Raw genomic sequence first — 18,595 nt, 5'->3', positions numbered from 1 at the left:
CATAACTTAGGCTGTTGGGAAATGATCTTGTTTTTGCATTTTATAGACAGAAAGAGGAACTCAGATCTGAAATATTGAGGTCAGGATGTCCTTTTGAGAAAGAAACAGTCAGATCTGAATACAAAATAAACAAATAAAAGTCAAAAAATTTCAGTGATGAACTGAAAACTGAAAAACCATTACAGATACATCAAAAAATGATACAGCAAGTTTAAGCTTGCCTTTTTCTAAATGCTCAGCTCATAATAATGTTTATTCTAACAGGATTTCCTGAGAAATATTCCAGGCAGCATCCTGTGTGTCGATCTGTATGAGCAGTGGATGGATGTGATGGAGGGCGAAGCAGGGGAGGAGAGGATGCCGAGTGTCCAGAGGTAAGAACTTCAAAACCTAAAATCTGTGATATTTAAGACCAAAATCCACCTGCTAATTCTAGCTGTCACTGTCCTACAAGCGAACACATAGACACCACAAATCATCCAGATGTTTGTTACACATGTGGGTGACAAATTAAAGGAAAGGCTTGGATGAATGAACGTTCTGGTGGCTTGTGGTGCGCCAACACCTTACACTCTGTCGGCTTTTCCATTAATTACACTCTGTTTATGTCTAGAGAGAGAAAGAAAGACAGAGAGTGATCATTACTTCAGCTTCAGGAGCAACAAACAAACGGAATTCCTCTTGCTTAGGAAAATAAAAAACAAATGTCAGTTTGTGGAAGAATTCCTGCGGTGCCTGAAATCAGCAACCAACATGGCAACACAAACATTTAGTGAAAACAGGGAGCCGGTGTTTTACGACGTGTTTTATGCGTCGCTGTCGTCTCCTCTAATTACAGTTAGAGGAGACGACAGCTACCACCTGAGCGGCTGTGGATCAGGTGGAAGAGTGGGTCGTCCAATGATCGAAGGGTCGGCGGTTCGATTCCTGCTCTCGCCTAGTCATGTGCTGTTGTATCCTTGGGCAAGACACTTAACCCACCTTACCTCCAGTGCTCTTCACTGGTGTATGAATACGTGTGAATGTTGGTGTTGGTCGGAGGGGCAGTAGGCGCGGATTGGCAGCCACGCTTCCATCCGCTCCAGAGTGAGAATGCATGAGCGTATGGTTGAATGGAAGCAATTGTTGTATAAGCGCTTTGAGTACTCTGATGAGTAGTAAAGCGCTATATAAGAGCAAGTCCATTCATTCATTCATAATTGTTCTTACTTTCTGTCGCAGGTTGCTGCACCTTCTGCCGGCCGAGAATCTGCTTCTGCTGCGTCACGTCGTCGCCGTGCTGCACTGCATCCAAGGAAACGCAAACGACAACCAGATGAACGCCTTCAACCTGTCCGTTTGCATTGCTCCCAGCATGCTTTGGGCTCCGGCACCCAGCAGCCCAGAGATGGAGGGGGAGGCCACAAAAAAGGTGGGACAAGGCATTTTTTTCTAGTAAAGCTCTCTGATGTGGCAGAACAGATGAACTGAGAGGGTGGGGAATATGCTTTATCACTTTCTTGCAAAAAGCGGAAGCTAATTCTAAATGTTGTTATGGACTGATACAAAATGAATTTCTTTCTTGAACAACAACCACATTCCAAGTCACCTGCTCATCAGGTAGATCTCTCTTTTTGACTCTCATCTGAGTCGGGGAGGGTGGCTGAGGAGGCTCAGCACCATCAGCTGACTTTCTGTGGGAGTTTGAATGTGTCTGAATGTGAGAATCAAGTTATTCTTAGCTTTTCTTTTTTTTCAAACAACCCCTAACGAACCTCGGGTTTCCCTCATAAGTTGTGTTTTCAGTACAAGCTGCAGCCATGTGCTTGAGGTGTAGCCAGTAAAAAGATGCATTTCATTTTACATGTGCTCAATTTATTTGACGCACAAAATAATAATAATAAAAACAACATCTCTACATGAGCATTTCTAAAATTCACTTATTGAATTCTATGTGTCTTGTCGTTATCATGATTTTTATGTCAGAGAAATATTTTTGGGCACCACTTGTAAAACCATAAATCTCAAATTTTTTCACTTTGATTAAACAACGTGGAAATGAGTGAGCTTTAGAGCTGCTTCAGATTCATTTACCTTCAGACAGAAGCGGGCTCCCTTGTTTCCTGCCTTTATGCTTTAATCCATCCGTTTGCTGGCTGCGGCTTAGTGTATAGACACCAGAGTGATATTGATCTCATCCTCTAACTCTTGGCAACAGAGCAAGCGAGTGTATTTCTCAAAATGTCAAAGTGAACATGACAGATGTGTGTGTAGGTTCGTGTGAGACTTGCCGAGACAGCGCTGGACCTCTGAGGAATGTAACATTTCAAGTGGAGCAATAGAAGCAAACTGGAGTGTGTGTGTGGTGGTGTGCTGCACGTGTGAGCAGACAGACTAACCTGAGTTTGACTGGCAGGTGAGACATTGAGGTTTTGCCGACATACAGGAGGTGTTCACATGCACGTATAGTCTCAAAGGTTTGTCAGCAGACAGAAGGTTTCCCTGTGGCTGCGAGTGCTGACCTCCAAGCAGTAGCCGACACACTAACACACTCAGTCGCATTGACTTGTCCTCGCTGACAGTTACTCATAAGCTCAGATCACAACAGGCTCAGCGTGAATCCCTGCGCTTAGAGGAAGAGTTAATGGGAAAGAGGGAAGTTTCCTAGTTTAGAGCAGGCTTATGTAGAAAACATAAATGTGTAGTTTTGAAACTATTAAAGGATTAATGCTCCAAAATTACACTGGCTACATTTTAAATTTCTGCATACTTGTATCCTATCTGCTCTATGTAAACACAGCCTGCAGTTCAGCCAAAGAGTCTTTGAACTTCTTTGTGACTGTTGGTTGCCACCGAGGTTACTAATACTTTCACAGTTGTGCCAACAAGTGCAGAGTTTGTTGCTTTTTACAGAATCCAGTTAGAGTAAATTATTAGTTTTTTTGGCAAATTTCTAAATAGCACATGTAGAATAATATGATTTTGATGAAATATCATGATTTTAAGCTTTAATTTGGCACTGATGAATAGTTAAAGGACTGTCCGTAAGGGGAAAATCAGATTCTTCCTGGTTTTTAAAGTTTGTGGTTCTGATAAATGGTGGAATTTTTGAAGAGAATGATTCCTAAAAAAATTTGTTTGAATTTTTATTTTACAAAAACTTGCACAGAAACATTTTTGAAGTGCCCTTATGTACTACCAGTATTAGAACAAAGTTGACTTTATATACAATGGATATTTTACTATTCACATTTTAAGTTGTTTCCATACGTTCCTCCTGCTCCACTCGTAAACACTGCCTGCAGTTCAACTGAAAAACTCCTTGAGATTTTGTCAATTGACGCTCAGTTGAAGCTGAGTCACTATTGGCTTCTCAGTTGTATGTAGAATTTTTTTGTTTTTTGTAGAATCTGATGAATGAAAGCGGTTTCTTTCTGGCTATTTTTTTAATATGACATGTAGAGTAATTTTCACGAAATATCACAATTTAAAGCTTAGATTTGGTTAATTGTCCTGCTATAACTGCCTGTTACACAAGATTAGTTCAAAGTCTGTTTGAAAGTTGATAATCCAGAGATTTTCTTCTGTTTGTTACAATTTCTGGCTCTGATAAATAGTGTCATTTTGCTGACTTTTTTTTTAAAATCGTCCATTGTAAACCCACCTTTTCAGTTTTTTGGGGTTCGGAAGGTGAAGTGAGTTTGTGGACCATAAACTTCTAGGAATTTTTGCTTTTTGGTGAATCTAAAGTTAAGTGAGCAGTGAAGCAATGCTGCTCACTGTTTCTCTGTTGTATCTTTGCGAGCCAGCAGTAGCTGCAGCCAGAACCCACAGTGGAAGCCCCCATGGGCCACCAGAGCCCATCATGGAGTCACTGAGAAATCAAGCAGACAAAGCGTTATGATTTGTGGTGTGTTTGGAAAGTTCCAGTTATTGAGTTACACACCGTCTCAGTGGGTGGCTGGTTTGCTTATCTTTGTGTGTGTATGTGTGCGTATCTTAAAGCGGTTGAGGTTCATTGAGAAAACACGCAAAGAATTTCCAACAGAATCCTGAGGCCAAGCGCGTGTTTTCTGGAAAACTGTCGCTGAAACACCCCTTTCACACACTGTACATACATACATACATACACCCACACACACACTCACACATACACACACAACTCCCCAAATATCTGTTTCACAAATACTCCCCTGATGTCACACTCCCCCTTTACACACTGCATGTTTGTGTGTTCACTTCGAGCACAGTCTGCCTTTTTCTGGGGAAAAAATCTCAAAAATAACAAAGTGAGATTTCGACATTTCCCACCTTGCGGTCGGAGCCAGGGGCCAATTTAAACCAGTGTGGGCCCCTGACTGGGTAATGGCTAAATTCCAGCCTTGTCTGGAGGCACATAAACGCTCAGTTCTTATCCAGTCCCGTTTATTTTCTGTGTCCCTCTCTTCTTCATGCAGTATGTAATTTAGATGCTTCTGGGTGAAAATAGCTTTTTAGGAGGTAAATGCAGCTTTTGTGTAACTTTAAATGGAGACAGAGAGACAAATCATTCAAAGTTGTTTTTCTCTCAAGCTTGGAAATGTGGACGAAGCTCAGACTTTTCAGTGACTTTCATACACTACAATAAGGATGATGCAGAAAAGTGATGCTGACATTTGTAATACTCAGAAATAAGATTAAAACTTTATTAATCCCTAAATAAATTATTATGCCAGATATTGCAGATATAACAAAACAAAAATGACATAAAATGAGAAAGGCAGTGTTTATAAAGGTAGTAAAGCAATATGATATAAGTACAATACAACACTGACATAAAATAAGTAAACTAAGATAAGGCTAGAATAGAACAATACAAAGTTATTCTGGCAGTTTCTGATGTCATAAGTAATATCACACATGATGATGAAATATTGCTGCTGAAAAAATCAGTTGAAAATGAAATATTGTACTTTACACTGACAGTGTTGTGCATGAAGGTGAAATTTTGCGTATGTAATCAGCATATTGCACATGATAGTGAAATATTACTCCTGAAAAATGAGATGAGAATGAAGTAACGCACATTAAATTGACATTTTGTGCATGAAACTGAAAAAAATTGCACATGTAATCAACATATTGAAATGCTGCATGTGATACTGAAACTAATATTGCACAAACTACTGAGAAAAGTAATATTGCAAACAATATTGATATTATTGTTCACACCTAAATGACCTACAAACATTTTTTTAAGGTCTGTTATGCAAGATTTGGTATTTTTTACAAGTGGATGCTGCCCCAGTGTGGGAGCGGAATTCATTCTTACGCTGCGGTCATAAATATAAATCGGGCGCTGACGTCTGACCTTTTCATTCACAGCTGTACGCATGCATTTCTGACAAGTTATTATTACCTACTGCTCCAGCAGCGAGAAGGCCAGCTTGCCGTTTGTCTTGCAGTCTGATTTGTCTTTTTATTTTGCAACAGTCTGGCTAAAAACTAAAAGCCAGTCTGAGATTTAGTCTTGTCTGGCTTTTTCTGCTCTTAGTTTCCTCCATCATTGTCTTCTTCAGTGTTCATGTTTAGAGTATGGGCTGGCTTCTTCTTAAAGCTAACCAGAGTGATTTGTGAAGTATTGTCTGCCCAGCAAATCGAACCAGTTCACCCAAGTTACATGAGCAAAATTATGAGTTTGGGATGTGGGCAATAAATAAAAGAGAAGCCATTCACCACAATACAAGCCTGCGCACCATCAAAATGATGCTGAACCTGTTATTTTAAGGTGAAAGTGCTGCACAGTGTTGCTTTAAGGCACGTCCACACCCTCGCATACGTGCAGATCTGCTTCACATCCTGCAGTGCTGTATGCTCAGCTCGCATGCACGCAGCACACAGGTAGTTTATGAGTGATATATAGCATTCAGTTAATTCACTTCCTTTTGTTCTGAATGGGTGAAAGAATCTAAGATAACATCCTAAAGCTAGAAGAAGAGGCTTCTCTGAATGGGCTGCTGACGGATGGATGGATGGGTGAGATTGTCCTGGATGCCCACGGACTCCCGACAGTGGTGCTCTGTGTCACGTAGCAGCTTAAAGTGAGTGACAGCCAGGAAAGCTGAATAAGAGATGGATGGAAGATAAATGAAAGAGAGAGGCGGACATGACAGGTCAGAGGAGTAGACGGGGAAGTAGGAAGGAAAACACATGAGGAGAGGAAATAATTAAGGTGAAAACAATAGAAGAAAAAATAAAAAATACACCTGAGTGGGATACATGGTGAGTTGTGCCATAAACATGTAATCTGTCCTTTGGTTGTTTTAAATAGATGTTTCAATAAATAAAAAAACCTCACACTTTTATTCACATTCTGGAGAATATGGAATTGTAAAAGTCAAATGTCTACATATGGACTTAAGGACATTAGCTTAGTATATATTTATAGCTTATTAGCATAGATTAAAAAAAGGTCTAATATTGGACTTTTATGACTTTTATTGTTAAAAGTCTGGAATTTTTCATTTTTTTGACAGTATATTTCTGCTGAATGTGTCATAAGAGTTAACTTGATGTGGTTGTTCCCAACGAAAGATGGCATTTTACTTCAATTTTAATAATAAACTTGCCTTTATAGTCATTTAGTGAGACTGGAACAACTGTCCTCAGCAGGAGAACCGGTATTTCAACAACAATGTGACTCAGCTTCTAGTCCTAGGACCTGATTTACATAGAATCATATACATATACAGATGAAAATGCAAGCAGTGCATTTGAAAACAGCATCATCTACCCAAATTAGACTGAGTTTCATTTGAGAGGTTTGATTTAGAGACATGTGATTGTGGATTTTTGTCAGTATTATTATACACTGATATTTTCCAAGTCATTTTGGCCAAATTCAGATGCCGGTGCCAAATTATCCACATATTTTTCCTGCTAATTGAAGAAGACATTAGTAGTGTATAATAATAACATATTAATATGTGCACTCTTCCTGTGATGGCCCACTGGAAGGTGTTGACACGGAATACAAAGAGTTTCAGATTCGCACATCCATTGGACAAAAAAAGAAAACGACTTCAACTTACTTGGAAAATGTCCAGTATTTATTTTGAATCCTAGGAGCTTATATTTTTGGCTTGACAGGTGTCACTTGCTTATTAATGTTAATTTTGCCGATCATCGTACGTCCCTAGTTTCATCTCTACATCTCTAAATGTGCAAAGTCTGGATTTTGTGCACAGCTGACTGATACATTTTGCTATTTGCACCACTGATTATGTAGTGTTTTCTAATAATCAAGACATATTTACCAAGTTACACGTAGAACAGGTAACATGCTGTTGTGCAGGATAAGGAGAGACAGCACACAAATGAATGCTTCTGTGGTTTTTCCAGTGGTGAAGGTAAGCAAAAGCTGCAGTAAGGTGTGCATATACAACAACAACCTCAGCAGATTTTAATCTACCTGCTGACTTTATTGGCACCTGTCATGTTGGAGGCAATGAGGACAGACAGGTGTGCATTTGCATTTTCTTATTGAATAAGTATTAGCGATCTGTCGCTGCAGGATATAGAAAGCAGAGCCAAGAATTAGTCACAAACCAAGTCAAGTATGGCCTGTGTGCTTTCATGCAGCAGTCGTTAACACATGAGGAGAGTTAGTGTACATGCAGAGAAGCAAAAGGAGGGATTAACTGTTCCTGACTGCTTGAATGAAACTTCTGCAGAGCTCATCCTCGGAGAAATGTGTCCAAATGGATCATAAGTGGTAGCTTCGATTGCCATGAAGTCACGTATCAGGTTGACTTTACTGGGAACAGATTGAAATAGTCTGTCCACACTGTCAGATTTCTCAAAAACTGTGTTTAAGAGTGCCGCCTGATTGCGCTCTGTTTACACAGACAGACTCTTCTTCTGAGAACCGACTCGTTAAAAGCGTACGGGCAGCATTCAGACACGCGAGCAGACAACATCTGGCCCACAAACAAACATGGAGTGTGTTTATCTCCGCTGTGTTTCCATAGTGTCACAGAGGCTCATCGACGGCCGAGGAAAAACAGCACGTTCATAAACAGGACGGGCAGGATTTTTAGTGGAAATTAAAACAGTCGGAGAGGCTCCAACGTTTCCGAGGCGCTCTAGTGTTCGCTGACTATTTGAGTCATAAGACGTCATATGTGTTTTAGTACATTTCATCTGTTTAGTTTTAAGAGTTGGCGGTTTGAGCCAAGTGGTGTGATTTGTTTGAGGGTAGCTTCCAACTGGATTGATACTGTCGGTGTGTTTTAACCTTCATCTGGCTTTAAACAGCAGACATGTCAGGTTGGGCTCCTCAGATATATCGTAGCATAGGTAACTTTTGGTATTTCCTCCTAAATATGACAAATACGATGATATACATTTTTCTACAGGACATAAAAATCATTGTAAGAGCTCTCACGCTGGTGGTTCCCAGAGTTTTCATTCAATACGCACGTGAGCAGCTGATAATCGAAGCTAATACGTGACATCATCCATGATTATCAGGACGTTTTCCAGGACTGGGATGACAGAGTTGATGTTTTCTCAGTCACTGCGGAATGCAAATACTCTTGCAGGGGCTTTTTGGAAAGTTGATATCAGCACAAACAAACGAACACAAACATTTCTCGAGATGATAATATGAAACGCCAACAAATACAGCTCTTGTCAGCTGTTTGAAACCCTTGTCACAAAGCTATTTGGGTCATGATTTTGCGAAATGAAGCGGGCAGCTGCTACAGTTCAGGCACACACGGGTTTCAGCACATCAAAGGGTGAATAGAATGATTTCAGTTCATTGTTTTGTTTACTTAAGAAAAACGTGATTGTGTTTGCATTAGAATAAAAGAATGGACCTTAAATGAAGAACTGAAGGTGATTTGCTGTTGTTAGTGTTGCTTTCTGGATAAATACCAAAAGGGAATATTTGGCTGCTTGCAATAGTCTGTTCTGTGTCTCATCAGAAATACTGTTTACGATATTCTGAACCAAAAAATGAACTGATCTACGACTAATGATCCTGTCCAGTTTGAGAAACTCAAGAAAATCAGGATAAAATACTGACTTCACACTAGAATTTAATCAGTGGGACAAATTTCTGATATCGTGCAGGCTCATGTATAAGCTAAGATTGTTTCAGACATATGAAATCAGAAAGGTGATAAAAGAAAAAGCAGCATCTTGAGAAACTGGTCAATATCTCATTTTGATGTTAGTATGATATGGTCCTAATGGAATGAATAATGAATACAATCCATTATTTGTAGCTTTCGGATATTCATTGTTTTCTTCTGTGTTTTCCAAGAACATGAAAATCTCTTTTATGAGGTTGCGAATATCGAACATGTTTTTCTTTTTCAGTAAAATTTTTCAGACTTTAGTTGTCTGACTGTAAAATCTTGTAAACATTGGGATGCCTATAATGAATTTTGATACATTAAAGATAGATGGTTGATCTACTGAATGGATTCCACAATTTTTCACTGTTGTACTTTTTGTTTGTGCGTTTGTTTTGATATATTTTTGATCGGTTAAAGCTGTTTTATCTGAGGGCTGCACAGTTGTATAATGGTTAGCACTCTCGCCTTGCAGTAAGAAAACCACTGGTTCAAATCCCGGCTTGGGCCTGGGATCTTTCTGCATGGAGTTTGCATGTTCTCCCTGTGCATGCGTGGGTTTTCTCCAGGTACTCCGGCTTCCTCCCACAGTCCAAAAATATGCTGAGGTTAATTGGTTACTCTAAATTGCCCCTAGGTGTGAATGAGTGTGATTGTTTGTCTGTATATGTAGCCCTGTGACAGACTGGTGACCTGTCCAGGGTGTCCCCTGCCTTCGCCCGAGTCAGCTGGGATAGACTCCAGCACCCCCCGCGACCCTATTGAGGATAAAGTGGTGTATAGAGAATGGATGGATAGATGTTTTATCTGATTTTAAATATAAAAATGTGTCTGGATAGGTACATATACTTTTTCTTCCTAAATTTATGATTTAAACCTTTTTTAAGCTGGTTTATTTGTTTAGGCTCTTTTTGTTGGATTTCATGGCTTGTGCAGTTGTGGATCCACAAGTGGCATGTTTTCCATAATATTCCATAGTTTCTATCTTTCCTCTTGTTCCAGTGCCTGGTGATTATTGATTATTGGTGCAGCACTCATCACCTTAAAGAGGCTCACCTGTGTGCTTGCTATTAAAGGTCTCTTCTCTCGTGCATGAAAATTCCTTAGGGATTTCTTGGCATTAGCGTGAGCCACCTGTGTCATAATACACAAATATAATACACTAATACTTATGAGTGTGATTTAAATGCTACATAGAGTTTTTTTTGTGAGTTTATTCTGCAAGTTCAGATGACACTAAATTGCTGCTAAATCTTGGCTGCTTCCCTGAAAAACTATTTTAAGTGAAACGCTAATACACAACTTTATCCAACTGTATGACAATGAATACAAATTGTTAGCATCTGCAGCACAACAGAGCAGATATAATGGAAAGAATAATGGCTGCATGATGTAACCGGCTGGTTTTTTTGTGTCTGCAGGTGTGCGAGTTGGTTCGCTTCCTTATCGAGAACTGCAGCAGCGTCCTGGGAGACGTCGCTGCGCTGTTCAGGGCCTTCAGCCAGAAGAGCAGCAGTAGCGACCATGGATCAGGTAAGAACCCAGAGTCAGCAGAACAGAGCAGAGTAGATGGAAATGTTTTAAAGTTGAAGGCCAAGTCTGTGGACTGAATTCCTCGCCAGGATTCCCAAATTCTGTTCCATTCCCATTAAAACCGCTAAAATGGCAGGCACCGTCTCCATCACATCATTTGTACTGCCGTGTAATCCAGCTTGGTTACATAAACTTGTGGAGATGGATGAGGCCGAGTCAGTAACATAACAGCAATATTTTGTGTCCAAAATCATTTTTCCATAAAACAAAGACACAGTAAAGAAACATGTATGGTAAATTGATTTTAGCCCTATAATTCCATTTGTCCATATGAGACTTGGCAGGTTAGTTTAGTTTGTAATTACAGTAGAGGAACTTGGAGTTCTGTACTTTTTGGTGTTTTCAATTTTCTGTCATAGTACATGCTGTAAAAGTACCCAAATAAGTTCATAAATCAAAGATGTGCGTACAGAAAATGTTCTACTGGGTTTCTAATTTGTTATGAAGGTCAGGGTCGAGTTTGAAATCCTAATTTAAATGTGTGTGTGAACAGATCCTCTATCTGTTTAACTAATAAAGCGTCACTTTGTTAAAGGTGAGTGGTTTGAGGCTCTTAGTGTTTGTGCACAGCTGAACTGTAGAGGCTCTTTCAGGCTCGTTGATTGGGGTCAGCAGACTGACCTGCAGCAATTTCAATGATTGCAAAGGTCGCAGCTGCTGATTAGGACACCACTGAATCTCCTCATTCATATATTTATAGGACTAGGTTTGTTCTTCATGCTGTAAATAGCCAGTGCAGAGGTGAAAGAGGGCAGAGCAGAATGATGCTTTGTCCTGTGTTCTCCTCATCTCGAGCCATGAACTTTGACTTGGTTCGTTCAGATCAGTGGTTAAGCTTCTCTCACACTAATAACAAGCTATTTCTTGGTCCTCTTTAGGCTCACTTCAGATAATTTCACCCACTACCTAAATAGAGCTTCATGAGAAAGCAACTGGACTTTTCTTTAATGGTTTGAAAATGTTGACGAAGCCTATTGGATGGGAGGTGAAACATCTTCATGAATCTAACAGAGAAATCCAGTTGCTTTCTCCTGAAACTCCTATGGTTTCAGTTTGCCACTTGTTTAGTCTCATAATAATTTTCCTTCTCTTCTCTGTCTTTCCTCTCCTCTCAGATGTGTCGTCCTTCCAGATGAACGACTCGTCCTACGACAGTCTGGAGAACGAGTTGAACGACGACCCCGAGTCTCCCTATCAGGAGCAGCTGCCTCTTCGGGACAAAGACAAACCAGACAGTCGCAGCCGAGACTCTGTCATCACCCTCAGCGATGGTGACCCCGATCCCGATCTGGAGACCGACCTTCTGCTGCAGCTCCCCCCTCTGGCCAGGCCCAGGAGGTTCAGTCCGGCGGTCCGACAGCCTCGAACCCGCCAGGCTAACGGATCATCGCAGGGTCCGAGAAGGCTGAGGAGGAGTTCGGAGCCCGCCTTAGCCTTAGTGAGCACGCCGCCTTCGAACACAGTGACAGTTCATGCTGATAACCACCACCTGCCTGTGAGGAAGGCGAGCTACGACGCTGCTATGGAGGGGGAAGGCGAGGAGGACGAGGTGTTTCTGGAGCAGGGTCTCAGTGGGCTGCAGCTGAAGGAGGAGAGAGCTGATGGGTGCGAGAAGAGAGGAACCAAAACCCAGAACGGTGAGCGGAGGAAGATGAAGCACGCCCCTCCGCCACCTCTGCGACTGGACGCCAGCTGTTCCAGTCTGTCGTCACCGGCAACCTCCCCAACAGGCTCCTCCCTCAGCTCATTAGACTCCGCCTTCTCGCAGTACTCTACTGACTATGCCACCAATGGGGCAGCACCACTGACTGAACCTGCTCCTCTTTCCCCTCTGTTCCCTGGACGGCCCCAGCAGTCACCCAGAGACTCCCCCCCTCAGAGGGAAGCGCTGCCTCATTGGCCCACCCAGTCTGCTCGGACAAGCCAAACCCCTTCACATTCGCATGGGCTCCACCCAAACACGTGGCTCAAGAAGGACCGCTGTTTGTCGCTAAGGCAGGCTGATGGTGGGCACACAGAGACAGACTCGCCTGTGGTGAACGGGAAATCATACCAAACTAGTAATGGCTACTCTGTTGCTGGCCAGGAAGCCATGATGACGAATCAGAACTGCCAGCGGAGGTCCAGCAGCCCTCCATCCTACCAGCAGGCTCTACTGCAGCTGCAGCGCAACCGTTCACCTTTCTATAGGGGTACAGAGAAACCTCTGACAGTCAGAGAGCTGAGGCAGCTCCATGACCAGACCTGCACCTACAGATCCTCTCCAAACAACCCCAAACCACAAACTGATGCCACACAGAGACCGACTGGGGGTGAGTGCGTTCAGCCCCCACAGGGTGTTTTCTATGGACAAAGCACCACCACTCTTGTAATCCAGAGGCAAAAGTCCCACTCGCTAACTCCAGCAATGGAGGGCCACAAAGGCAGGAGGACTCTTCCCCGCCGAGCGTCTGAACCTGCCAAGGTCACTGCTAACCCCCCCACCAGTCTCACCTTGGGCAGACCTCGTGTTTCTAAAGCCCAAGATGGCGGCTTACGAGTATCCGACGTGGAGCCCAACCACGGCAAGCCACACTACTGCCTTTCCCCCTCCGCCACTCGTGCCGTAAGAGACTACTTTTCCTCGCAGGGTCAGGAGGATGCGGATGCCTGCCTGCGGAGGAGTCAAGAGGTGGCGTTGGCGATCGTGCAGGGAAAGAAGGAATGGCAGAACCGCCGGTGCAGCGATCCACGACTGGAGGACTTTGAACAGCTGTTTTTTGCAGAAGAGTCATACGTGTAAATAGGAACTTTGTACAGACCACCTGTAAATGGGAGATTTATCTGCTATGTTCACTTGTAACCACCTTGTCTTCAATATTGATGTGATCATATGCCTCCATATACAGTTTTATCCTGTTGCAGATTACTGTAATGGTACTTCCAAGGTTTAATTTTAAAAGGTACAGATGTGCTTCGTGATTCAGTGGTTCAGCTCTTTATAATCTACATATTGAGACAGATATTTGGCAGAATTAAAAGTTGAATAGTGCTATCATGTATCTGACATTGACGTTGCCTTGCAGTAAAGCAGCTGGGGTCCTCAAATTGTTTACAGAGCAGCGATGCCGTTCCAGTAAATTCAAGACAAAGACGTTAAGAAACAGTTTACTTGGACATCGGAATCCATAAACAGTCATTGAAGCTACTGTCAAAATGGGTCAGTGTTACAAGTTTTGTGCCAAAATCTGGTTTCCTCCACAAATCTGTTATCCTTTTGTCGTGTCCTTGTTTTGCCTCTGAGATATATTGTTGCTTTTTCAGCACGTGATGAAATCCTGAAGGAAGTTTGACATAAATGAACTTGAAAGGACAAAGAAGCATTTGTTTCTTGTCCTCATAAAGCTTGCAAAAAGTTTGAAAATACATTTTTGCTGTTCCCAAAGCTGAATAAAGACATGTCGGGAAGTCAAGGCCAAGGCATACTAGTCACGTACAGAAAAAATAGACCAACATCAGATTTTGAGTGCAGCTAAGGCAGAAAAAAAAGGTCCATATAATGTTTATTAATCTCCATCTCTGCAGCAGTAATAACAATAGGGCCACAATGACTGCTATGACTTTGTGCAGATACTATTAAATGCATTTATCTTTTCCTGGAGCACATGATGTTTGCTGAAGTGTCAGAGGAAGGACTTTTAAGGACAGATGCTAATGCTGTACATACGTATTCCTTAAACAACATCTTCGATCGTCTTAGCAGCATTTGTACCTTTTATGACCAGTTGCATCTATAATGAACTATTCCTTTTCTAGACAGTGCTTTTTTTCCTGTCTGAATCAGTGAATCAATGGTATTTATTCATATAAGCTGCGTTTCCAGACACACAGCACACAGTGTTGTCCTCGGCAGCTCTGGTTTATATCTCTGTGACCTGGGAGGGAAGGGAGGCTGGACAAAGAGGAAAATCTGTCTGTCTGTGTGTTTCTGTGTTTTATTTTGGTGAGGAAAAATTCGTTATTGAATTTGAGGTAGTCATTGACAGTGTGTTCCGAACCAAAACGTGAGAAAACCTGTGCCACTGAGGAAGAATTCTTTAATTGTTGCTTTTATAGCACTTCATTATTGTCATTAAGGAAGTCTCACAAGGACACAGCTTGTGTGTGTGTGTGTGTGTGTGTGTGTGTGTGTGTGTGTGTGTGTGTGTGTGTGTGTGTGTGTGTGTGTGTGTGTGTGTGTGTGTGTGTGTGTGTGTGTGTGTGTGTGTTGAGCTAAATGCACAATTTTAAAAACGGTCTTTCTAACTGTTGTATGTTTTGTCCATAATAATATGATCTCTTTATTCCAGTGCTGCTTGTTATTGCAGTTCTTAGGTGACACTTTGCAAGAAAATGGCCTTATTTCACTGTTTATTAATGTAATGAAAAGCATATAATTACAAAGAGTGCAGGAACAGTTTTAATAAGTATTAAACAGTGTTATTACTACCATAACTCTTTAACAGTGGAATAACGCCATTGTCTTGTCAAGTGTTGCTTTATTAATGGTCTCAAAAAGTACTTTATCCTGTATTATTAATATTCTAATTATCTTCATTAACGTGAATTGTGTTCAACCTGTATAGTTCTGCATATTTATGATACAGATAAAAATATATTATCTTGTTACTTTGGTATGTTGTGTTGTATGAAAAAAATCAAATGTGTATTTTTGTACATGCCAATTTTGCTGCTGCTGTCTCTATAGAAAATATATTTGCTACAAAACGCACCATTTGTATATTGTGTACATCTGATGTCCACCACTCACGAGAACAAAATATCATTGATTTTAATAAATGTTGCTCTTGTGAAACTACCTTGCAGTTTGAATGTGAGTTTGTTTGCCAGTGAGGCTACATGAAGCATGACGGTGTTGTTGCTTTTGAAAAATATCCGCAGGGTGGGATGCAGGAAGGGAGATTAAAATCATCATTAACATCGCAAATGAATGAAAATGAGACAGTTTGGAGTACTGCCCTATGAAAAAAATCCAGCTGGATTTATTCTTGGTTCTTGAAGACACTTTGCCTCTTCAGTTCTCAGTGACTGATGAAGAATCACAGACGTACAGTTACAAACAAACATTTACATACTCTTTTAAAGGCCATACATGTTGTGGCATTCTTGCGTTTCCAATGATTCCGATAACTCTTCATTTCATGCATTTTAGTTCATTCATAGATGCATGACTTTCTGGAAATATGACTAAATCTGCTTGGTCAAAAAATACATACAGCAACTTGAATTATCCATTTTGGTGATGTTGAAAGCTGTGCTGATTTAAATTTTCTTTCAGTAGCATGTCCTGTTTAATCATTGTGAGTGATTACAATTGACTACAGCTGGTGACTCCTGAAGCAATTTAAATAGGTCCCATTTTACACTCTCAGAACAAGCACTACAATGGGAATATCTAAGGACCTTAGCAAAAGTCTGAAAAAGCAAATCATTGATTTGAACAAGTGAGGAAAGTACTGCTGAGAAACAGTTGGCTAGGCTGTTCAAGAGTCACCCAAGAATCATGAAAAAGCAAGTCTGAATGAATTAGAAGCTGTTGGAACACAGATGTCAGTGTCCACACTTAAGTGTGTCTTACATCAACATGAGCTGAGAGGTTGTGCAAGAAGGAAACTCTAGAAACAGACCTTAAGGCTCAATGAAATGTGCTGCTGATCCAACACGGTCTCACGGGGATTCGTGAAACTGTTACGTAAATTTTTTGTTTCTTTTTCGTGCGCACCAACACGATTTCGTCATGTTTTTCGTGCCGCTCACCACGAAATGTTTTTCGTGTTGCTCACAACGAAACCCGCTGTGGTAATCACAGCTGAAAGTGGTTTATACCAGCGGATTCATGACGATCTAAGCTGTCCATCGGCGTATACTGCTTGTGTGATCGCGTTTGTGGCCGCCAGCCGCCGGACATTCTTTAAATTCCTATGCAAATTGGTAAGTGTACCACCGGGTTATGGTTAGGTTATGGTTAGGGTTATGGTTAGGGTTATGGTTAGGGACGATGTCATGCAAAATATACCGTTGGATTCGCCATGGTTTTACATTAAAAATATAATACACACATTCGTTTGAAATACGTTCTGGGTGGCACGAAAAGTCCGCCGTTTAAAATACATTGGTGCGCATTTCGTGGTGAGCGGCACGAAAAACATGACGAAATCGTGTTGGTGCGCACGAAACCGAAACTAAAACTTACGTAACAGTTTCACGAATCCCCGTGAGATCGGGCTGGCTGATCACAAGGGCAAAGAAAAGACCTTCTGGAGGAAAGTGCGTTGGTCAGATGAAACAAAAACTGAGCGATTTGATCACAATCACTACAATATTTGTTTGGAGGACAGACTGTGAAGCCTTTACGCCAAAGAACACCAAACCTTTAGGGCCAATAAAGATATACCACTTTCACACAAACTGAGTAATATTGTATATGTAGTTCAATGCAGTGAGGAGTGCACAGACCTATATGGGATGCAAAACAACAACTCTACAAGTGCAACAGAGGACAGCAGCTAATCAGGACAAGACTCAGTAATCCATCTGCATATTAAGAATCAGGGAGAGTCCTTTGAGAAACGAAATGCACACATTCTGGACAATGAAGACAGATTGCTTGAGAGAAAGCTATCTTTAAACAGAGCAGGGGAGCTGCAGCCACTTTTCAAGTATTAATAACACAGTCTTGAGATTCCTACATAGAAGGTTTCACCACCATAAACACCCCAAATCCTCCCAGTAATTTTACACCTTCCAAAACACAATAGAAAAGCCATCAGTTGAAGTATATCACATTTCATGAGAATTTTTTTGTCATCACTCGCGAATGAAAAAAACATAATAAGGAATTATTCTAGTTTCCACTTTTTTGGAATTAAGTTATGGAGCATTTTCGAATAATATTAAAGATAATGTTGGGTGCCAGCTTTCGAGTCTGCTTTTGTATATTTGGGCAAACTGGCATGACTCTCAACATTAATGCCAAGAAATTTTTCCAATTTATTTTCGAATATCTACAATATTCAGATAATAACAGGCTACAACAGTTCAAAGTGGATTCTAAACCTCACAAAAAGAACCTTTGTAAGGGGTTCCTTGACTAACAATTTTGAAATTCAAATGTTCTTCTATACTGGAAATTTGTGAGGAACCCTAAAAGGTTCTTCTGCTGCTAAGAGTGTACATCCCTTGGACAGCCATGGTGACACTGATAGAATAAATTGGTATTTCATCTTTATATATACTGTATGTATTTATATTCATATTAGATATTCTTCAAGGCAACAACAAATTTCTGAAGGCACTGATACTTTTAAAAACTGCTAAACATAAGAAAACTCACTATTTACTTAACTGACTATAAATTCTGCCATTCACGAAGAAAACTCCTAAAACGCAAAATCTTTGTAATATGCATATTTGTGCTAACCCTAAAATCTTGCTGAAACTACCAAAGATTACACTGGAAGTTTAGTTCATTCTGTTATACACATTTCCTTGTAACTCGGCCTGACTAATAGTGTTTGTTATGTCTGGACACCTTTAAAACTCTAAGAGACTTTGAAGATAAATGTATTTGATGAGCAATTCTTGGTCACTGGGTTGCATAATCAACATCAAAGTTCAAAAAATTATTTGTAGAGGAATCTGAGAAGGGATCCCTGTGCATTTCCCACACACCCACACCCCAAAAAACTCCACTGTGGCTTTGTAATAGTTTCTCCAACCTTTTGTTTATCATCTTTTGTGAAAGCCGTTACCGCACATTGTAACGAGAAACAGAACACAAGCAGCCAGGGTTGACTCGTATATTTACAAAAAAACTTTGTGAGATGTCAAAACCAACAGAGATATGGCTGTAATCATCAAAA

At 40.9% G+C, this 18,595-nt stretch overlaps 1 protein-coding gene across 1 annotated transcript in view; it reads left to right on the top strand.

Moving 5' to 3' along the window:
- Positions 1 to 15,531, top strand: part of LOC110962973 (rho GTPase-activating protein 20-like) — a 41,742-nt gene extending 26,211 nt beyond the window's left edge. The window contains exons 12-15 of the mRNA XM_022211122.2: positions 265 to 374; positions 1,222 to 1,411; positions 10,523 to 10,634; positions 11,810 to 15,531. Of these exons, the coding sequence (XP_022066814.2) occupies positions 265 to 374; positions 1,222 to 1,411; positions 10,523 to 10,634; positions 11,810 to 13,476 (2,079 nt within the window). The 3' untranslated portion in view covers positions 13,477 to 15,531. The remainder of the gene's footprint in view (positions 1 to 264; positions 375 to 1,221; positions 1,412 to 10,522; positions 10,635 to 11,809) is intronic.
- Positions 15,532 to 18,595: the final 3,064 nt, after the last annotated feature.

Source organism: Acanthochromis polyacanthus, chromosome 14 (genome assembly GCF_021347895.1).
Source record: "Acanthochromis polyacanthus isolate Apoly-LR-REF ecotype Palm Island chromosome 14, KAUST_Apoly_ChrSc, whole genome shotgun sequence".
Lineage (NCBI taxonomy): Eukaryota > Metazoa > Chordata > Actinopteri > Pomacentridae > Acanthochromis > Acanthochromis polyacanthus.
This window is presented reverse-complemented; position numbering and strand designations above follow the sequence as displayed.